General features: G+C 55.3%; 8 protein-coding genes across 8 annotated transcripts; 5 read left to right on the forward strand and 3 right to left on the reverse strand.

Moving 5' to 3' along the window:
- Positions 1 to 1496: 1496 nt before the first annotated feature.
- On the forward strand, positions 1497 to 3197 carry MAM_02656 (bZIP transcription factor, bZIP-1; the record flags this gene model as incomplete). Its single annotated transcript, XM_040821455.1, has 3 exons — positions 1497 to 1689; positions 1860 to 2423; positions 2494 to 3197. 3 exons carry the CDS (start codon positions 1497 to 1499, stop codon positions 3195 to 3197), a joined length of 1461 nt encoding a protein of 486 aa, XP_040680869.1.
- Positions 3198 to 4954: 1757 nt separating this feature from the next.
- On the forward strand, positions 4955 to 6124 carry MAM_02657 (Esterase-like protein; the record flags this gene model as incomplete). Its single annotated transcript, XM_040821456.1, has 2 exons — positions 4955 to 5222; positions 5379 to 6124. 2 exons carry the CDS (start codon positions 4955 to 4957, stop codon positions 6122 to 6124), a joined length of 1014 nt encoding a protein of 337 aa, XP_040680870.1.
- Positions 6125 to 8586: 2462 nt separating this feature from the next.
- On the forward strand, positions 8587 to 9244 carry MAM_02658 (uncharacterized protein; the record flags this gene model as incomplete). The annotated part of the gene is made up of 3 exons (XM_040821457.1): positions 8587 to 8653; positions 8725 to 9111; positions 9174 to 9244. The coding sequence occupies 3 exons, from the start codon at positions 8587 to 8589 to the stop codon at positions 9242 to 9244; spliced, it is 525 nt and encodes a 174-aa protein (XP_040680871.1).
- Positions 9245 to 9553: 309 nt separating this feature from the next.
- On the reverse strand, positions 9554 to 10529 carry MAM_02659 (uncharacterized protein; the record flags this gene model as incomplete). Its single annotated transcript, XM_040821458.1, has 2 exons — positions 9554 to 10301; positions 10387 to 10529. 2 exons carry the CDS (start codon positions 10527 to 10529, stop codon positions 9554 to 9556), a joined length of 891 nt encoding a protein of 296 aa, XP_040680872.1.
- A 1546-nt stretch (positions 10530 to 12075) lies between these two features.
- MAM_02660 (uncharacterized protein) lies at positions 12076 to 12491 on the forward strand (the record flags this gene model as incomplete). Its single annotated transcript, XM_040821459.1, has 2 exons — positions 12076 to 12316; positions 12382 to 12491. The coding sequence occupies 2 exons, from the start codon at positions 12076 to 12078 to the stop codon at positions 12489 to 12491; spliced, it is 351 nt and encodes a 116-aa protein (XP_040680873.1).
- Positions 12492 to 13076: 585 nt separating this feature from the next.
- Positions 13077 to 13985, forward strand: MAM_02661 (Cadmium resistance transporter; the record flags this gene model as incomplete). The annotated part of the gene is made up of 1 exon (XM_040821460.1): positions 13077 to 13985. One exon carries the CDS (start codon positions 13077 to 13079, stop codon positions 13983 to 13985), a length of 909 nt encoding a protein of 302 aa, XP_040680874.1.
- A 586-nt stretch (positions 13986 to 14571) lies between these two features.
- MAM_02662 (nucleoporin Nup157/170) lies at positions 14572 to 18941 on the reverse strand (the record flags this gene model as incomplete). The annotated part of the gene is made up of 3 exons (XM_040821461.1): positions 14572 to 15279; positions 15333 to 18493; positions 18548 to 18941. 3 exons carry the CDS (start codon positions 18939 to 18941, stop codon positions 14572 to 14574), a joined length of 4263 nt encoding a protein of 1420 aa, XP_040680875.1.
- Positions 18942 to 19647: 706 nt separating this feature from the next.
- MAM_02663 (histidyl-tRNA synthetase) lies at positions 19648 to 21243 on the reverse strand (the record flags this gene model as incomplete). The annotated part of the gene is made up of 3 exons (XM_040821462.1): positions 19648 to 20906; positions 20968 to 21053; positions 21134 to 21243. The coding sequence occupies 3 exons, from the start codon at positions 21241 to 21243 to the stop codon at positions 19648 to 19650; spliced, it is 1455 nt and encodes a 484-aa protein (XP_040680876.1).
- Positions 21244 to 21725: the final 482 nt, after the last annotated feature.

The raw sequence follows: 21725 nt of genomic DNA on the forward strand, positions 1-21725 counted from the left end.
TTTTTTTTGCCCGGTCTCGACCTTCCCGCGCCTCTGTCTCCGCCAGCATCTCACAAGCCAATGCATGTCGCAAAAAGTACAGCACATATAACGACGGCAGGCGAGCACAGTCCCGTTCAGAAACATGCAGAAGTCATGAGTATCAGTGGTTTGTTGCCAAAACAAGTTCGCCTGTCGCACACGTGCTCTTTTCGGGCCTGGTGATGCCTTGGGGTGCATAAAAAAGGAGGCGACATCTACGGAGTATCCATCTTGCTATGCACGGTTTGGGAGGCTTTCCCAGCATGCCAGTGAGCATATCTATCTGCCTCTCGTTGGGTCTGTTATTGTTCAAGAGCTTTGTGCAACCCGAGCTGCTCATTGGAAGCACGTATTTGGAAGAGACCCAGGCGCCCAGGTTTTGCCTGAGACTTGTCATAGGCACTGGCTGGACGCCTTCTCACACTGCTGAGAATCTGACGGTCTCGTTTGACAGCCACATGGAGCAGACACAGAGCTGGGTGCCAACGATGAAGGTTGGCAACGCAGTGATGGCACCCCCTCCATGCTGATCTGGCCCAGAAACTGGCCGGGCTGTCATCCAGGGATCTGGTTGACGATGACGGGTCGGGGGCCCGGGGGTGGGTGCCCTTGGGTGGGTGCCCTTGCAAGTAACCCCCTTGAGCTCGCTCGTTTTGAATACTCTGTCTGCATGTCTCTGCGATCTCTTGTACACACCTAACCAGTCATAGTGAACGGTACAACCGCTTAGAGTCCAATGCTGAGCATGGTCGATTCCTCCAAGGAGGACAGGATTCTCGTTCGGTGTACTCCCCGGACCCAACCGCTTTGCCAGGTGGAGAGGGGTGGATAGCTCCAAGGGAGGAGGAACTCTCAAAATCGCGGTTCGACAATCGATGGTCGGTGTACTCCGTACATTTGGGCCAGGTCAAGTAGACTACTCAAGAGCACGCCGTACCCTTTACCGTATTCGATACCCAGGCGAGAGGCTGCCGAGGTACTTCTTTGAGTTGTAACTAACCAAACAAGAAGCTGGGGTAGTCCGATGCCACTACGAGCAGCTCGGCATTACCTGGTACCAGGGTTCCTACCGGTTGACAGACATATACATATGGAGTGGGACACAAAGGCACTTCCAACAATGCGTTTTCTCTCATTTTCACCATCCTTGGATATCGTCAAACTCGGTGTATAAACGGTGCTTCGCCAATTCACCCGTCCGTCGTCTAGCACGATTGACGAGTTGAAGCGGCGGATATCAAGAACGTGCCGTGGACTGGTTCTTTGGCCTCCCTGATCTCCCTCTGCGACCTCCAATTCGTCACTCACGTTGCGTTGTTCCGCACAGAACAATGTCCGTATTGACAGAAACGTGCTGGAACTACGGCTGCGGAACTCTCGCCGTGAACACGATGGAATTTACATCGATACCTCTCCCAGTTTCGCCTAGTTCAATGTCTCCTCCCTCAGTTTCACTTCCTCCACCAGCCTCCTTCATGACTACCGATACCGGCATGCCACACCCGCCCATCCACCGCGATGGACATCGCCGAAATACTTCTAGGATGCGTCCTACCTCATCATCGTTGCCAAACCCCAAGGAGCTTAGTATCGAGGATGATTGGACCAGAGTGAAGGATCCAAAGGAAAAGAAAAGAATACAGAATCGGGTGGCGCAGAGGACATATCGTAAGTCAGTCATCATGGATGGCTACCAGACTTGGCTTTCATAGTGTCAACTATCCAATAGTGGCCATGGTGTCGGTTCCCTGATTTATGCGCCCAGGACGCAATTTGGAGTCTGATGTTGACTGAGTCTTTCCCACAAGGTCAGGTTGCTAATCTCCGAACTGGTACAGGTCATCGAATGAAAGCAAGGCTTGGAGAGCTTCAAGCCCGATTGGATAGCCACGAGAGGCAGAGAATCCACGCAGTTGCCCACGGTGGTAATGAGATAGCCCAAGGGGTGAATGGCGGGCCCGTTGCGTTCAATCCCAATGCTCTCACCTCAAATAGCCACCCAAACATCAATGGCCTCGCGAGCATCAATTCGGTTCTGAAGCCTTCTCACGTCGGAGGCTCCTCCAAGTCGCATTTGAGCAGTGACCAGCATCCACCCAGCTTGTCGATGCTTCAGACCAACATTTTCAACCACGTTGCAGAAGAATCAGGTCCTTCGTTTTTCTCACACAACACCCAATTCTTGAACAGCCCCCCAAACTCTCACCCGTCGCCCCAGAACAACAACGGACTACCATCTCCTCCCGGGAGGCCAGAATCTGAGAGATCGAACAGGGTATCTCAAGATTTTGTCCTTGACTGTCTCCATTTTCAAACGCAGCTCTTGAACAGACTGAATAGCCTCGAACAAGACTCTGGCTGTCCGGGTCAGGGCCCTTACAGTGCTGATGGACTTCCACAATGTACGTTCATACCTGAAGCTATTGGACACAGGCGGCTTGTTCATTTTCGTGCTGATAAGGTATTTGATAGATGGTATTAGCCAGGATCCAACTGCCTGCATGGGGACTTTTACCCCAGCCCACACTGAGAGCGTGGAATTCGCTCTAGAGAGTGCAAACGATGTGTGGAAAGCCGACGGGCTTCCCCACAGGCTTCCCCAACCTTGTTCAACCGGATCGATGAGCTATTCTCCAATGTTGGAGGCAACAGCGTCCCGAATCGAGACCGAAATGAGTTCAAATACCCAGCACAGCAACAGCCCCCCTCGAGGGCCAACAGGAAGCGGACCGGTCCCGGCTCGCAACGCATCCATGGATGAGCGAATGGAAAGCGTAATAAGGCATATGCAGTCAAATGGCTTTCAGAGCTTCGACGACTTGGCCACGGCTTATTACAGCAGGACGTTCAGCGACACGACTCCAATGGCAGCAGGACAGAACATCAGCGGAAACAAACGGCTATCAAAAGTGATATTCGACGTTTCACAGACAGCTGACGACTGGACATATTGGGAGCGCCGCGATTTCCATGACGGGATACTCAGAGTTGCAGAGTCAATGGTCACGTCAGAGCTACCAGCAGTGGACGATGCGCTCCTCTCTCAGATTCGCTCCCTGGTCGAGACGATCGATGCCCAGAACATAAACAAAGCAGAGTCTCTGGAGTCTGTGAAGAACTTGATCAAGCATGGGGTAAGCAAGCATGAATACGACACCGACGAGCCATGGAATTAGTCGCTAACCGCTTTCGGTGCGGTTAGATGCCCAACAGCTGGGCGCTGCACATGACTCTTGCCAACGGGACGGGGTCCAGATGGGACAGCAGCCCGTCGGATATTGCCCTAGCAACTACGTTGCTTCAGCAGTTTGTTGGAAGGCTACCAAAGGATAAACTAATGCAGTTGGTTGAAGCTTGCCTGTGAAGGATGATGTTTGAAGCAGCGCTTGTTGTCCAAAGTGTCTTCAAGGGGATGGCAATGGCGACAAGGGTCAGGGATGGACGCTGGCTACGCCTTGCATGTTCCGGCCCGGTATTTCATTTGAGCTTTGGCTTCTGCTTTTAGGAGGGACAGGGGAGTTAACGGCGGCGGTCATTGGAGCTGCTCTTATGCGGCGAATCCGGTTCATTTCTGATTGGGATATTTATTTATCGTCTGAGCTTTCATGCGAGTGGGGAGGGTGAGTCAAGGGGTTGTTGGCCTCTGGCAGACAGGACCGGCAGGGCATTACACCGGGTCGTCATGTACTCCGTCAGTTGTGTACCCAAATCGCGTGGGATACTGGCCGTCGCCTCAGCGGCTATTGCCAACACTTGTTCGCAGGGCCTGGGTCGGCGGCGGTGTCATTCTGACGATGGCGGCAATAAGAGCTGACGGTATGGCAGGCAGGCGGCCTGGAGATGGGACCGCCAAGCTCTCTGTTGCAAGTACAAATTGTGACACTGAAGAGCTTTGAGCTACTTGTTGACAACTTGTTCAATTAGTCTCGAAAGCTTGTCACGCTCCAACGGCGTGCGTACTACATCGTAGGAGTCCGATGCACTTACATGAGAAGAGCATTGGTAGCAGGGACAGAGCAAGAAATTGGATGTACTACGGAGTACTCGGATGTACGAGGCCAGCGGGCTGGCTGAGCAACTCACATGAGCAAAAGCACATGTGGGATGAAGTGAGGAAGCAAAAGGGGAGGAGCTTGAAAGTTCCTCGCTGTTGATTGACTCAATGTCTGATTGACTGAATAAAAAAAAAGAAAGAAGGAAAGAAAAAGAAAGAAAGACTGTGGGGGCTGTAAGGTTCGGCACGGAGTAACTACCATCCTACGAAGTACTTGAGTACCTCCTCAAGTACACCTTCATTGTTGGGAAGTGAGGGGCCGGGCAACCGACGAAGGCTTCCACATACAAACCCATATTCGACACTCGACAATTGAATCTCGGTACTCGAACATCTGGTTGTCTGCCCCTTGTGCCATGCATCGCGGCCCACGGATGGGCGTGCAGTAACAGGGCTGCCCGAATCGGACCTTTGGACTCCCCTCTCCCCCTGTCTCCCGCCTGTGGTTAATCTCTTGCCTTTGCATCATCCCAGATCGCTGAAAACGACGGGCCACGTTACGTCTCTCAACACCCAGATGCTGTGCGGGCATTGTGTTCACCGTTGAGCCATCCTTTGTCCTCGACTACACGCGGCGTGGCCATCAAGCAACGACACGCCACCGATGAACAACGTTGCCACGGTATAAAGCACAGATCTTGCTGTTGGCTCTTGCGACAGATCCTGCATCTCTTTGTATCCGGAGCATCGAGTACGTAGTTACCAGGGGCGAATTTGGTAAACGAGACTCCTATCTCGGTCTTGCCCCGTCATTTCTGGACATCGGACCCCCCCTGGTCTTCGTCCACCCTCTTTTCCCGCTTCAAGAATCTTAGTCACGAACCTACGATTTGTTTCCGAGCGTTGACCAAGCAAGGGGCCCATCGCCCATCTCGAACAATGTTTCCGGGTGGCCCTAACCCGACGCAAGTGCAGTTCGTACCCCCTGGCAAGGCTCACAACCCCCCTCTCCCGCTGGTCTTGATTCACGATGGCGGCGGGACGACCTTTAGTTACTTCGTCCTGGGGAGTTTAGGTCGCGATGTATGGGCCGTCCACAATCCCAACTACTTTGAAGGATTGCCGTGGGAAGGAGGTATGGACGAAATGGCAGAGAAGTATGCCCATCTCATTGCGGGGGAGTTGAGTGGCCCGGTAATGTTGGGTGGTGAGTTTTTTTTTCTTCTTCCCCCTTAATGTTTTTTTTTCCTCTCCTAGCCCACCCTTCCAAGTCCTTTTGGTACAGCCTAGTAGTCGGGCCTTAGAGGGGTGAGTACGGGTTACGGGAAAGGAAATGAATGCTAATATTTGTTGTTGCCAACAGGATGGTCCCTCGGAGGTTATCTTTCGCTGGCTGTGGCACGAGTGATTGCCACCAGCCCAGGGACGTATCCTTTTTCCGTGGCTGGCCTTCTCATCATCGACTCACCGTATCATGTTGCGAGGAGCAAGATCACTGTGCCGACGTCCAAGCCCGAGTTGGCCGGCTTGCCGCCAAGGGTGCAGAAGTCGTTCAGTAACTGCGATGACATGCTTCAACACTGGGACCTGCCGCCGTGGGAAGCGTCACCCAGTGACGCCGGCGCAGAAGCCAAGTTCACCGTGGCGGGTGAGGCATTCGCCGTCCGAAAAGGGGAGGTTTTGCACAAGCCCGTCGGCTCCGATGTCCACGATGACAAGTGGCAAACGATTTCTGTGCAAACCTATGTCGGGGACGCGCAACTTGACACATGGCGTACCGGTGCGGGAGGTAGCCCACCGCCAGCCGTGCTGATGCGCTGCATCAAACGTGCCAAACCGAAACAGAGCAATGGAAGCAATGGCCGCAGTGAAGTTGCCGCCGCGCCGCCGTGTCTGGTCGATCTCTTCCGGGATGAGAAGCTGCTTGGATGGGAAGCGCGGCATCCCGACTTTATCAAGGCGGTCATTGATGTCGACGCGGACCATTACAACCTCTTTGATCGGACGAACACTACGGGGTTGGAAACTGTGACGGCACAGCTGGTGACGGCGCTCGATGTTTTGGATGCCTTGAATGAGGCGGCAACGAAGCGCGCCCAAGGGGCCTAGTTGGGGGCGTACGGGGATATATAGAGACTTGACAAGCACCAGGGCGATAGAACTTCTTTCTTGGAGTATTACGTACCAGTAGACGAGATACACCTGCATATGAAGCGGGCCTCATTCTCAAACAGTCAACAAGCCCTAACCCTTGCCACTCGCAACGCTGGCCCGTTCAGCGCAGAGCATCTCGGCCGAGCTATCGATTGCGTCCGCCCAGAGATGTGCCTATCGTGCCGTCGACAGGCCTGGTGCATCTCGGCAATCACCCCATGCCTCCCTGATGTGTAACTTCTCATGCCAGCCTTGCTCGCATACCCATTGTCGTGCTTGGCCGCGTTGGGGGATGTATCCTTCATACGTCCGTGCAAACTCCGCTCTTCTCACATTTGACGGGATGGTAACTACTAGTACTTCCCATTTGCTATGCCTGGAAGTCTATATCGCCTAATAACCCGAATAAACAGCCAGATGCCGCTGAGCTGCATGCCCCAGAGCAAAGCCAGCGCGGCGCAGCACGTCATCTGCCTCTGTCTGAAGCACATCATCCATCCATCTATCGCTATCCCGGCTCCATGGCCCTCAGCCCACGGGCCTCTTTTCGTCTCTCTCGCGGGGAGGTAGGTCCTGGCGGGCCGGAGAGCCCAAGCGTAATGTTGCGCCAAAAGTCATGCACCAGAGACATGGCTCCATATCACGCATGCTTCTGAAGTGTGACATCGAGTGCAGCAGGCAAGGTACGGAGTACTCCGTAGGTGTTTCTGTCGCCCCACGCCACCGTGGCCACGACCACGTATGACAGATCAGGTCGCAGCAGAAGGCAAATATCGGACAAGTACGGAGTATGGAGGAGTCCCGGCCGGCTCGAAAGCCACAGGCTGCCTGGAGCCCTTGGGGTTGCACGGCACACCCCGAAGATGGTCGCGAGTGCTAGTCACGTACGGACGGAGCGTCGGCCGACGGCGTCACCTGGATATCCAGTCTTCAGTCTTTTCCACCGCGTGCCTTGTACTTGGTCTAGAGGACATGTGGCGGTAATGTACAGAACGACTGTGTAGTCGCCGGGAACCAGGGGCTGGAGATGACCACGGTCTCTCTCTCTCTCTCTCTTTCTGGGTGTGTGTGTGTGTGTGTCGGGTGACGGCGTGTCAATTGCAGGCGACCATGTTTTTGGCAGCCGAGCTGGCTACCCTGCGTATGTACGCGATGACGGGCCTCGACGTCGGTTTCAACCATCGCAGACGTTTGGTTTGATACGTACTCCGTAGGGCGGGAGGGAAAAGGTCGTTACACAGCGTCGAACAGCTTTTCTTTCTTTCGTGACATGTGACGGAGCGGGCGGGAGCAGCGCACACGTTTCGAATCACAATCTGGACGAGTGCTCGGAGAAAAGGGGGTGACCTGATTCGAACTGACGTGTGAGACTGTCTTGCGCGGCCGTCCGCTTCCACTGTGGATGGGCATGAAGGAAGACGGGGTCTCGCTAGTGGCGGCTTTGTTTAAGTTACTTGTTTCTTCATGAAGGACAGGCTCTCCAATGTCCCAGATGAACAGAGGGCTGTCATGCGGCCATGTTTCCGGCTGGAGATTTTTCTCAGCGCGTACAAGAACGCCACGTTTCAGTAGATGACAAGGCCTGGTTGGGGTGTATCGTTTTGTGTTCGCTGGTTTGGCCTTGTGGCTTGCGATTTGAGAGGATGTATTCTCCGGCCCGACATGTGCGCGTACATCGGTTGCTGGCTTGCAATTGATGCCATCTGGGGCCGCGTCGCAGGGCCCGAGCCTGGATGCCATCTCGGATAGTGTACTGAGGAGACTCATCACAAGGCGGACTCGTATTGTTTTCTGCATGATTCACACTGAAGCCCGGGGTGGAATGCTTGTGGAGGCCACGCCATGCAGCGGAAAGTGCATGATTACAGATGTCGTTACCCTGTGTCTGGCACGGTAGACGGTGCTTGTAAGTTGTCAGGCCGAAGTGCCAAAGGCTTTGACTGCTCTCATGGCAGCTGTCCCGGTACAAAGCTGCTTTTCTGGCCTTTGATGAGCTCCAGCATGGCAACCAGGTCGTCGAGGCTTTTATTCATGGGCAGATCTCGACATGGGGAGTGTGGGAGCCACAATGCTGTGACGTTTAGCTTGGTGTGCTGCGATAGTAAGAAGTGTTGACGAGACGGAAGAGCTGGTTGCAACAGTATGCTATTGAGCAGAAAAGGGAGAGCGGAATGCCTGGTATTACTTATGATGATGGTGATGATGATGATGTGGTTCGGTTCCGACTTGGCGCCTGAGGAGAGGAGAGCGCCCGCGAGGGTTGGAGACTTCCTGAAACGGCAATCTCGTGCGCAACATGCATCCCTGCGTCCTGCGTCCTGCGTCCTGCGTCCTGCATCCTGCAACTTGCACCTCTTCAACCGGCCAGAAATCGTCATCAGCAAAACTTTCTCTTCCGTCGTCCCCTCGCGTCAAAAATGTCGTCTAGCACTCGCGACAAACTCTACCTGCCCGTCGTCGCCACCCAGCTCGTCGGCATGCTCAGTACGCACCCACCAAACCTCCGCGGCCAAGACAATATGAAGACGACACCAAGCTGACTCGGCCGTCACCAGCCCTCGACCTCGTCCCGTTCTATCCCAGCCTCCTCTGGCAATCCCCTTCGGCCCCCCTTCATCCCATCGTCTCCCTCCGCAAGTGGTGGACAACTCATTCGGGCGACCCCTACTTTGCCTCGTCCACCCGTGAGCCCTGGTTCGAGGCCTTCCTCTACGTCGAACTGCTCATACAGCTCCCGCTGACGCTGTACCTCGCGTACAAGCTCGGCTCGATGAAGCCCACCTCTGGACCTACCGAACTGGCCGGGCTAGTCTACGCATGCCTGACCTTCATGGGATCCACGGCCTGTGCCTACGATATCTGGTACATGGGCGCCGACAAGCTCCGTGCCGAGCATAAACCGCAGCTGTTCTGGGGCACATATCTGCCTTTTGCTGTGATTCGTAAGTTCCCTTCTGATGTGTTGATGTATCCGGTCCGGGCTGGATAGGCTAATGTCTTCTAGCCGCCCTGATGGCCGTGGACATGTACCTCAGACTGCTGGCGAGGGTCTACGACCATCCAAAGAGGCCCTAGATGAGACGGCGTGTGGTTATACACAGACACTGTACCTGGCCCGTCAAGCCGCGTGTATTGATTTGACCCTTGGCTACAGAAGCCAGCTCAAAAAGAAAGCTCCGTTGACATGATACAAGAGTCCTTCGGCACAAGGTCGCCAGCCCCAACTCCCCATGATGAATCATGCAAATCGGCCAAGGAACGCCAGGCAATCCTACCCGTCATGTCATGCCACGTATGCAGAATGTACAACAGAAACAGGGAGAAGAAGAAGAGAGAAAAGAAAAGAAAAGAGAGGACAACCGCTCAGTATATTGACCCTCCCGCTCAGTCCTTCTTTGTGTATCCCCAGCCGTTGCCAAGGCCGCCACTGCTCAGCCCGTATCCCAACGGCGTGGCGCCGCCCATGGACCTCCCCTTCAATCTTCGCGGCAGAACCACGCCGAGGGTGTACATGGCCGCGACGACTACGCCGGCGCCAAACGAGACCAGGCTGTAAAACACAGTGGTGGCGTAGATGTGGCCGCCGAGCCCTCTCCACTCGACGCGTCCCTCCGTCTTTGGCAGCGCCGGCGTGGGGAACCAGCGCACCGAGAACTTGAAGGGCAGCGGCTCCCCGGGCATGATGCGGGCCGTCTCGGTGCCCTCCATGTGGCTCAGCGGGCTGGTGCTGTAGGCAACGGCCGAGTCGAGGACGCCGCTGTCGTGCGGCCGCTGGTGGTGCTTGGGCATGCTGTGCAGCAGCACGTTCATGTGCGTGCTGATGTGCATGTGGCTCATCTGCAGCGTGCCCGCCAGCGCAAACACCAGCGGCACGTACTCCTGCGCCGGGGGCTTCTCGCCCACGACCTCGACGTGGGCGGGCGGCCTGGCCGGGAGACGACACGACATGGGCGCGTCGCTGTGGATGTAGAACTCGAGGAGGTGGAAGAAGGGGTCCGAGATGAAGTCGAGCGTGCAGTTGAGCTCGCCCTCGTAGCCGTAGTGGAACTCGAGCGGCTTCCCCGTCTCGTTGCACACGGGGAACGGGACCCATTGTATCTCGTTGTTCTTCTCAATGTGCTCGCCGGTTTCTCTGCGGCACGCCACGCCATGGTCAGCACCGGCCTTGCTTCTCCTCCATCCAGCACGGCTGCGCAGCCCGGGGCAAAGAAACTCACGAGCTTCGGTTCATGCACTCGACCTTGATGGGCGCATTGTAATGATACGCCGGGAGTCCGTCGACGTGTTCCTTGGTGGCGGCGCCGGCGACGACGCTGGTGAAGGCGATTGCGCCGAGCAGCGCAACTGGCAGGGCAGGCATCTCGGCTGTAGTCCGAGTGCAGAGGCAACATAGCATGCGCAGCAGGCTCTTGTTCGGTATGCCCGCCGCTCGCCTGCGGTTGTTGAGATGGAGCCGGCCTCGCACACAGTCGCTCGGCCGCGAGAAGGGGGCCAAGGCATACGCAGCTTTTCCGGTGCGAGAAGGTTGAAGAGAGTTTCGTGGCCATGTCGAAACCTGCTCGTCATCATTGGCCAATCAGGTGAGGCGGTTGCTGAGATGTCCAGGTCGCAGATAACTACCGATTGCACATTAAGGGGGGGGACCACATTTCTGTTTTTTTCTGGGCCTAGCGCCACGAGCATGTGGAAATAGGCCTCATGTCAGAGCCATGTTAGTGTGTATTGATCTTTATTCCGTTGCTTACTGAGTAATTTCAATAAAAAAAAGACAAGATAAATACAATCACATTCTGTTTCGTCTAGTTTCCCGTCAACGGTTGTCAGCCGTCTGTCTCATCATGTTGTCGTCGCTCATCCATGACAATCACCGGTTCTCCCGACTCTTCTCCGGAGACGGCCTTGTCCCGCTCTGCCTCGTCCGACACACGTCCCGGTCGGTTCCATTGCGTCACTTCCACCCAGACCAAGGAATCCAGAGCGTCTCGAGGACGGTATGCCGATACAGTGCACAATTTCTTGACTTTGAAATTCTTCATCCCGTCTTCATTTGCAACAACTTGGACGAGGATTCTCTCTCCACCATAGTTCCCGAGGAGGAGACATGGTGCCTTGTATCATGGTCCAGACTCCAGACTCCAGACTCCAGACCCGATGCAAATGTCCTCCACGGACGGCAACTTGATCAAGTCCTCCCGTCTACCTGCATGAATGCCGCATCATACATGGACATGTACGGAGTACTACTGAGGCCTTTGCAACTCGACGTGTTAATAACGGGCCAACTGGCACAGCAGTGCCGTGCCACAGCCATGGCATCTCCCCACGTACAGTCAAACCCTCGCAAGTTTAGCCATAAGTGACCAGACAAGGAAGTTTGTGGGGGTTATATTGATGTTCACTGCAACCATTTTATTTCGTAGTGCTCCGTACGTGTCAACCACAACATGGGTCAAGTGACGTGGAAGCAATCGCAGACGTATCCCAACAAGAGACTTGGTCGGAAAGTCAAGGTCCTGTTCTGCCCTAGTTATATGCTGGCTGCAAAAAAAAAAAAAAAATACGACCTCCTATTGGCTTTGGCCCCCCTTGCCATGCCACTCCCGGCTCGACTCCCAGCGTCTGAACTGCAACATACATGTGCTCCTCTAGGAACAAAAGTCGGAATCCTAGCGGCTTCCACGTCGCAGCGTACATACAGCTCGGTCTCCTGCCACGGAAGCAGGTGCTCTGCTTCTCGATCAACCAGGGTCCTTCCTGCGTGCGTCGAGGGCGAGCAGCACGACAGCAAGCTGCCACGTATATATATATAAGACGTCGAGCGCCCCCTCCGCTGTGCTGTCCCCAGATACGCGACACCAACGGCCAGCAACGAAGCCGTAGCCGTATATCCCGCCTCACGTCCCGTCATGCGTGCCAGCCTCGTCGCCGTGGCCCTGGCCGCCCTCGTCCCAACTTCCGTTGCGCTCGCCGCTCGCCGTCAAAACCAGGTCCTGGGCGAGTTCCGTCTCCACACGGTCAAGAATTGCTCAGCGGGAACCACCGGGACCTTGATGGCTTTTGATGACCCGTGGCACCGTGAATGCCAAAGGTTTACCGGCATCCCGATCCAGTCTCTCTTTGTTACTCGGCTGAGCGCGCATTGCACGCGTAAGCTTGGCCCCGGGGCGATTTTCGCCACGCCGCAGAGACGCGCGCTGACCACGTGGCAACAGTCTACCTGTACACGGATGAAGATTGCACCATGGGCGAGCAAGAAGATGCCAAGGAATATGAGTGCTACCACGGTGCTCCATTTTGGAGGTCATGGAAAATAGCGTGCTAGTTGGACACGGCTCTCGGAGACGAGGCCCGGATCGTGGCTGAGCCGGGGACCGTCGCGGTGCAGTGCGTGATACGGGGTGCTGCGAAGCGGTTTAGAGTCGGAGGCGTGAACTGGGGGCTTTTTTTGTATCAGTCCGAGTCGAGACTAGACACAATGCCCGGGGCTGCCTACGTGCCGAGCCGCCGTGGTTTCGAGGCGGTTGATGTCGAATTCCAACCGTGTCCGTCTGTGCCTGTTTAGTCCGCCGGAGCCTTGGTTTAACTGCGTACCCGGCCATCGGCGCCGGCTGCTCTCAGACACGTCGTTCCAGTTCCAGCACCAAGTCCCGTGACTCCCGACCCCCGAGGCGCACGCGCACCGCCACAACCCGCCGCTCGGCACGACCCGTCCCATCCTCACGTCTCGCATCCCTCGACGCAACCAACTCCCGCCGGCCGAGGCCATCGTGGACAGCCTGTTCTGCCTTCCGGGGTCGGGCTGTCGGGCTGTCGGGCTCAGGAGGCCCAGTGCTGACCCGGCCCGCGCAGACTTCGTCCCCCGAGAAAACTCGACGACCTCGTCAGACCAAACCGCCGAGCAAGCACGATGCGCTTCGGCAAGGCCATCGGCACGGCGTGCAGCTCCTTTGCCATCACCAACATCGACGACATCTTCGTCCTCGTCACCTTCATGGCCGAGGCGTCCACCACCAAGACCCTGACCCCTCTCAAGGTCGCCCTCGGCCAGTATCTCGGCTTCACCGTCATCGTCGCCGTCAGCATGGTCGGCTTCGGCGTCTCGCTCGTGCTCCCCTCGCAGCCCATCGGGTTCCTCGGCCTGTTCCCCATCCTCCTGGGGCTGTGGAGCATCACCGGCCTCTTCTTCCCCCGCCAGGAGCAAGACCCGGACGACGACGCCTCGCGGCTCGCGGGCGCCAGGAGCGTCGTCAAGGTAGCCCTCGTGACGGTCGTCAATGGCGGCGACAACATCAGCACCTACGTGCCGCTGTTTTCGCAGACGCGCGGGGCAGAAGTCGCCGTCTACGTCCTCGTCTACTACGTCCTCGTCGGGGCGTGGTGCCTCGTCGCCTTCCTCGTCATGAGGCAGAGGCACGTGCTGGCCGTGGCCGAAAAGTACGCCCGCTACGCCGTGCCCGTCCTGTACGTCGGGCTGGGCATCTACATCGCCGTCAAGTCGGACTGCTACCCGTGGACCGTGCGGCGCATCGACGCCCGGAGCGAAGGGCATCCGGGGCGGGTCGTCGTGGCCGTCGTGACAACGGGCCTGCTGCTGGTGTGCGTCGCGGGCATGCTCTGGGCGAGGATGCGCAAGGAGAGGAGGCCGTCCGTCGCCACGGCCGAGCCGGGCGCCGTGCTGGACGAGGTGCCGCCCGCCTCGGCGCGCCGGTCGACAGGTGCAGACGCGGCTGGGGACGACAAGGGCGGCGCGGCGCCGAACGTGCGACGGCAACATGATGCGCCGCAGGCAGAGGCCTCGGCCCCCATGGAGGCGTAGGTGATGTAGATTCTATATAGAGAGCGGCCATCGTCTCCCTGTACTTCTCGTCAGGCACTTACAATGCACAGCCTGTCACCACCTTGTTCCAAGTCCCTGTCCTCTGCCTGTCTTGGGCTGGACCTCAGGCCAGTCACGCCCATTCTCAACACGTCGTTCGCGTACCCCAGACAAATTCCCTTCCTTTCCCCCGTAGGCCGCCTCCATCAGGGCAGTCCGTAGACCAGACATCTTCACAAAAAGCTACCAGGCATGCCAGTCAACTGTCTGGCTGGCCCTGCGGCACGTTTAGCTTCAAGACTCACAACCCTGATGGTTCGACAAGCATGTACACATGCGGCACGGTTCCTGCCACTCATACGCTTTGTCATTCTTACCAAGGAACTAATCTATCATCCCGCGTAATAAGAAGAAGGAAATTATGCTACATGGTTGGAAATGTTCTCGTACAACCAACGCTATGAGACTGTCGCTTGAGCCCCCTCGCCCTCCAAGCAACGACTGCTGCTTCCCAATTAACCATCAAGTTTATCAAGTTCGACAACACCGCAATGCCGCCTTGTTTGCGTGCGCCCGTCCCGTTGAATCACATGAACCTCAAGCTCCCGGTGGGGACTCTCTCGATCAATCCTGAGATTTCCCTCCTCAGCGACCTCAACACCCGTCTGACGTCTGCCAGATCCGCGCCTCCGTTGTTGTTGCCCTGCCCTGGTGGAGGGAGAGCAGATTCGCATCGGCCAACGAGGTCGGCGACGGGGGGTCCGATAGATCCGCCCTTGCCGGCACCGCCGCGTCGACGCACGTCTGCAACCCAGTCGTTGACGACGTACGCTATGATCTCGATGATGCGGTTTCGAGCCATGCCGCTGAAGCCGTAGTCCTGGGTGTCGAAGATGTTCTCGAGCACTCTCACAATCATATCGTGGGATACGCCGAGGGTGAGGAATAGCTGTACAGGCCATGTCGGATCGGCGCCAATCGTGGCGTCCTGCTGGTAGGCCACTGCATAGCGACACAGCTCCGGAAGTAGTGTCTGGATGGGGAACACAAAGCTGTCGAGGGAGGTGTGGTGCGCAATGTTCTGGATCTTGCTGGAGACTGCCTCGTATGGCAAGGGGGGGGTAGGCATGCCCGGTTCGGGCTTCTCCTGTCTCGCCATGACTTCGTCGTGTGTCTGCTGGATCAGATTGCTCCACGTTCCCGCGATGGTGGTAGGGTTGCGGTAGTTGGCTGCGTGGTAGATCAGCAGGCATAAATCGTAATAGCCTGCTTGATCCGCATAGTCATTGAACAGCTGCCGTTTGTTAATCCAACGATCGGCACGTTTGCGGCAATGACGGTACGTACCTCTGAGAGCCCCTGAATTTTACCGTCGAGAGCAAGTTCAATCTCGGCCTTTCGCTCGGGGTCAATCCTATCGTCCGCCTTGAGCCGCTGCAGTAAGTCGTCCTGGATGTTGGCCACGTCGAGGAGGTCGGTAACTTGGTGGTTGACCTGCTGCTGCTGCTGTCGGCTCACACCAACCGTCGCGACGTTGGCATTAGCCTTGGCAAGGGACAGCAGCCTGATGCGTTCCTTGATGCCGATGGGGAAATCAGAGTTGGCCAGCTGGGCTTGAACTTCTGCGGCGTCAAAGAAACGGCTGCGGTTGGTGTAGAAGCGACAGAGGAGATCAGCATGCTCGACATTGGTACCGGCCAGACGCTCCAAAAATGTAATGACATGAGGGGAGTCAATAGCCAAGATGCGGTCCGTCCATCCTTGTTGAATGTACCACTCGTATAGATCAAAGTGAAACACTTCATCATCCGACCCGTTCACCACATCATATGCCTCTCGTCTCTTGGTGGCGATCAGAGTGAGCTTGCCGTCAATCATTTCTGGCTCAATACTTGACGCGGCATCCAAATGGCCAAGCACGTCATGAATCATATCGTAGCACCGCTTTCGGTCGTTGAACGCATTTGCACGGGGGTCTCCTGGTGGCTTGCCGTCATTGACCCAAGCGAGAGCCGAGTTACCGCGATCCTTTTCACGAGCAACAACAAGACATAACTGAACAGCTCCAGCGTAATATTTCATGTCGACATACTGCGTGACCGCAGCTTGCAAGTTGGCAAGCGCCAGGCTGCCAGCAACCTTTTCGAAAAGCTTCAAACTCTCGTGTAGAAGATTTCGGAATTGGTTAGTGTTGACAGGCTGCTCTGAAGCTCGCTTGAGTTGCTCCTGGGCCTTGAAGATGACGACGTCGTCGGGGCTGCAAAAGCTGCCGCACCGTCTTCGCAAGGCATCGGCTACGGTCTCGACATTAGAGCCACTCTCGATATTTCTGTTAACAATTGCCTTGACCAGAAGCTTGGCGAGATCCCTCCCATCGTCCTGTGAGAATAGCTTCTCGTAGCTGAGCTCTCTCAGTTGTTGCCGCGAGACTTCATCTAGTCTGGTGAAGATGTCGGCAACTCGCTCATCGAAAAGCATCAGCACAAAGGAAATGCCTTCTGAAATGCTCTCCATCATCTTCTGGAGAGCATGCAACGCTTGGTGTTCGGCCTGTAGCGCAACCTCCTCTTGTCTCGTAGAAACCCTTTGGAGATCAGATGGGCCAGACATTCCCTGTATCAGACCGCGGTTGGTCTCGATGAACCTCCGGAGCCTCTCCAAATTTTCTTGAGTGGTGCCAAGTTTGGACAAGGGAATCGCAGAATCAATTGTCATGCCACCGGTAGGCGAAACTCCGGTTCTGACAACGGGTGCCTTCCATAACTTGCGGATGAGACGGGATAGATAGAGAGCCAGGGCATCATGGCGGGAAGACAGTTTGACAGATTCCGTGGTCAGCGCTGTACCGTCGGTCTCGGCCATGGTAGGTTGGCCGCCAAAGTCGACAAACAGGGCGCGGGCTCTGTCCTCCGTCGCCTGATCGATAGCCCTCGTAGCGCCTGGCCTTCCATCTCCGCCGTGGCCGCAGGCAATAGCAAGGGCCGTTGAGATGGTCTCAACCCGGCCATACAACTGAATCAACCGGCGTGTAATGGTGTCCAAAACTTCATCGCCGGGAGCGTCGCGGATTGCAGCAGCAAAGGTGTCAACGAGACGCCGTCGACGAATGACGTGAATTCCTGTGTTGGTCAAAACGGCAAACTCGCTTGGGGGCTCGTCGAATTGTACTGCAAGTTCATTGCCGAATCCGAGCGGCTGCGCGGCCGCAGCAAAGGGCTTGGTGATGAGCCCAACGGCTTCCGCTCTGCTACCAATGTTAATCCAGCACCCCTGCTCAAAGTATCGTAGAGGTGTAGTAGGCGATACGCGCTTGATTCGTCCCGTCTCCGGTGCAGACACAAATAAGGTGTCTATATTGGCATCGCTTCCGCTACTCACAAAGTCCAAGAAGAAACCAGGAGCAAAACGAATACCTTGCCGGCTGGCCGTGAGCATGGTCGATTCCAGATCGACCACTGACTCTCCAGCCTGGCCAGTCGGGGCAAACTGTCCCGACCGTCTAGCGTTCTGGCTGGGCGGAAATTTGATAAATTGCACCTGCATACTTTGAGGCGCCAGGTTGGATTGTGATCCGTAGAGGTACGATGACGCATTTGTAGCGCTGAAGAAAAGTCGGCAGCCGGAGTCAGTCAGCGCCATGAGATGAAGTTTGGACGCCTCCTGCTTCGTAATTGGGCTTATGGATACTATTCTTAACTTGTCGGTAAGCAATTTGGATTGTGTAATCATGTGGGCAATGTCGCGCAGACAGTGGATTTTCTCCTTCTCAATGACCTTGTTCAAGCGGTCAGGCGCATCCATGTGATACGTTCGAATGGTCGATCTGCTTGACAGCGTATAGACAAGCTTTCTTGAGTCATCGACAACAATGTCGACCAGGTGTTCAGGCTCTTTGTGAGACCAGAAACTGGCCTGCAACGAGACTACTGATGCCCATCCCGGGTTTGTGTGATTGATTCTGCCGCATCTATTTGAGAACCACTTTTCCTCAGATTGGTAGTAAACCTCGTTGATATCGATGTCGCTGCTACCGCCAAAGAAGATCCGGCCATCGGCTGATCCCGAAATTACGCGAACATCATTGCCACGCAGAGGTAGGTTCATCTTGGTCTGATATAGCGCGACAGACTTGGTACCAGCAGGCGTTTCTGTAGCTGATAGACCAAGTAGGATCATCTCCGATGACGTAGCGACGACAAGAATATGTGTAATTGTCTTGACAAAAATGCCCGGCTTCGGAGGTACCAGTGCGACTGCGTGGATAGTATGCGTTTGTTCTTCGAATCCGATCAGCTCAGGGTCGGCGTGAGTGTAATCCCACAGGTACAAGGAATTGTCAATAACAACCCAGGCGTGGTTAATCTCGGCAAACAACCCCATCAAGGTTTGAAGTTCTCCCGCATTGTAATGATCGAATACTTGGTTCGGAATCGGATACATTTGCGTCTTGTGGAAAGGGGCCCAAGACGATTCGGATCTCGGGAGCTCATAATCGGAAGAAGCACCCTCTGAGTCCTCTCAATTAGCATGTCTTTATCCACGAGGTCTGCTTAGTGCCTTACGCCTGCAATACGAATCCAGGTCCGGGAAACTCTCGTCCGCTTGTAAAAAGGCATTAATAGCCTTTGCAGCCTTCACGACTGGGGGCACATTTTCAAACCGCGGCGTCGGCGGCGGATTGGAAGCAGCCAAGCCAGCATCTCCAGCAGCATTCGCCGGCGTCAGAGCCGTTGAGGACCTCGACGAAACTAAACCACCGCCATTTGTCGCCGTTGCGCATAACCCGCCAGAGGCCAAATTTCCACCAGCCTGGCCGCCAGGTTGATGACTAGAAGGGGGCGGAAATAGCTGTCGTCGCACGGGGTCAGAGCCAGACTGAAATCTCGAAGCCACCGCAGGCGTGTTCAAGAACGCGCCTGGCAAGGGCCGCAGAGGCGTGGTCTGAGGGAACGACATGTCGAGCAACAATCAACAGCTTCACCATGAGCTGAATCCCGCGCAAGGCCAGCGAGAAGGCTCCGCCAATCGCCCAGTGTTGGTTCGGCTGGGCTAGAGAGCGATGCAAGAAGATCGGCTCGACGCGATATTGGGCCATTCAAAAACGTCGACAGACTCGGTCCGCGCCACCGTCTGGTGGGTTGTCGCGTCGCAGCTGCGTCGACTCAGGATTTCTGTAGCCCAGCGATCGAGCTTCAAGCCCAGCAATCTCTCGCGATTAGAAAAGAAGAAATAATGCGTTATGTGTCAGGCGGCAACGAAGAGTTTCGAGAAGCGACGGAAGGCAGAGCTGAGCTGCGGAGGCTGGCAATTGAAGCTTGGGAATTTTCGTGACAAGGGTGATTTTGGCGCTAGGCCCAATGAGGTTGCAGGCCAGCCACAGCACAGCTCTGATGGCAACACTGGCAGATTCATGCCCGATTTCTTTTGTAAATAGTCTTGTTCGTAATAAGCCGCTGGTTGGTGTGTAAATTATTCTCGACTCTAGGCGCTGCCAATCATGACTTGTTTTAATCGTTTCCAACTTTCCAATCTGCATGGGCAGGACGGTGCCCAATGTAAAGCACGCAGCTTGTCAGAGACATATTGTACCTTCTGCCTCGTACGTCTATTGTTTATATTTTTTTACCTAATTGACTTTGCCCATTCTAATTCATGGAGTCCGCTAGATAAGTAGCTTTTTGACTTCATCAGCCAAGTTGTCCAATGGAACTAATTTTCCATCGTCCTTCTCCGCAGGCTTGTCATCTCCCTTGTTCTCTCCTTGTCCCAGTCTCTTGAGTCTGACCTGGCCGGCGTCGAGCTCCGACTGACCCAAAATGACTCCTAACGGCACACCTTCGGCAGCCTTGAATTGCTGGGGCAGCTTAGGCTTGACCTTCGGAGAAAACTCTGCGCGGATACCGGCGCTCCACAACCTCTGGGCAACTGCCATGCGTTCCGGAAGAAGACCATTGAACGTCTTATCGCCAAAAGCCATGACATACACGTCCACGCCTCGTCTTTGCTCGAGCCCTTCTTTTTTGCGTCGTGCCTCCAAGATGGTGAAAATGCGGTCAACACCAAAGGAAATACCTACGCAAGGAATCTGCCGCTTGCCGTACATTCCTACCAGGTTGTCGTAACGGCCGCCAGCAGCAATACTGCCTACTTGGCTGGCGGGATCGTCCTTCTTTGATCTCTTGCCGGAGTCCTGGCCCTCTTCAGGCTTGGGGGGTAGGTTGATGACTTCGTAAATCAAGCCAGTGTAATAATCGAGACCTCGAGCAAGAGAGAGATCAAAGGATATCTTGTCGGCAATGCCGAAGGCCTCAACGTATGAAGAAAGCAAGGCCATGTCATCAAGTCCGCGCTTGACTTGTTCGTTTGCGACGAGCTCCTCCCTGGAGTTGAGAAGCTGCAACGTCTCGGAAATAGTTCCCGCATGACGAACATATTCGCCAATTCGGTCAGCCACCTCGCTAGCAAGGCCCTTCTCTTCAACCATCTCCTTCTTGACATCTTCCCAGGACATCTTGTCCAGCTTATCAACGGCCGAACTAATCGTCCTGATCTTCTCGGGGGCGACGCCTGCCACGGCGAACATGCCGTCAAGAACTTGTCTATGGTTGAGCTTGATGGTGACTCCAAGCTGTAAGGCCTCAAACACCTCAACTATAATTCGCAAGACTTCAGCATCAGGAATCATAGGATCGTACACGCCAGCAATGTCGAAATCGCACTGGTGAAACTCGCGATATCGTCCACGGGCAATGGCCGGTTGGTCTCTTCGGTAGACTTTGGCAATGTGGTAACGCTTTACAGCTTGTATGTTGTTCATGGCGAGCCAACGGGCAAAGGGAACTGTTAAATCGTATCGAAGAGAGCAGAGCTCGCCGCCCTGGTCTTGCAGGTCGTAGATGAGCTTGGAATCTTCCCCATATTCTACTAGGAGTTAGACGAGACGATCTCAATTGTGCAGCGCACACGCTCCAGCGCAACTCACTTCCTGCAAGAATCTCTTTCAACTCAAACACAGGGGTATCAAGAGGGGTGCCACCATGCCGTTTGAATACATCGGTGATCATTTGGCTGAAGCGCTCGGTTAGCCGTCTCGCCTCATACAAATTCTCCCCGTCAGGGGCAGCACAGGTCCTCGCGACAGCACGTACAAGACTTCCTCGCGCAGCAACATGTCCTGTCCGCTCCAGTCCCGCGTTCCCTTGGGGGTTTTCAGCGTAACCGTTGGGCCTTTTGGCGTCTTACTGTCTGGGGTCGCCATGTTGTCTTCTTGGTACGCAAGGGTTGCGGCAAGTTGTCGTGGAAGAGATGGGGCCGTCAAACGGCGACGGAACAGTATACCAAGTGAATGACCCGTTCGCGCAACTGGTATTGGGTATAGGCGTCTGTTCAACGCAGATAGCATGCCGGAGCCAACACACTTATATAAGAGAGAATAGCATGTCTAGTGCGTGGGTTGTGGCTCCTTGACTCATCTATCTGCAGCTGTACGCCGCATGAGTGGGGGTGGCAGTCGGGTCGTGGCAGAAAAGTGCACCGCAGGCAGGTTTTTTTTTTTTTGTTATTTTAACCTGCGGCATCCGCGAAGCCGGCCCCACGGTTAATCCGGAGTCAGCACTCGCATCAAAAACCCAAGCTCCTCAGCAAAGAAAAGGATTACAACATGAAGGCAATAACACTTGACTGAACTCAATTACTCAATCTGGTTACTGTATGAATAATCAGGGTCATTGTAGAATAAAT

The sequence above is a fragment of the Metarhizium album genome (assembly GCF_000804445.1).
Source record: "Metarhizium album ARSEF 1941 chromosome Unknown scaffold_4, whole genome shotgun sequence".
Lineage (NCBI taxonomy): Eukaryota > Fungi > Ascomycota > Sordariomycetes > Hypocreales > Clavicipitaceae > Metarhizium > Metarhizium album.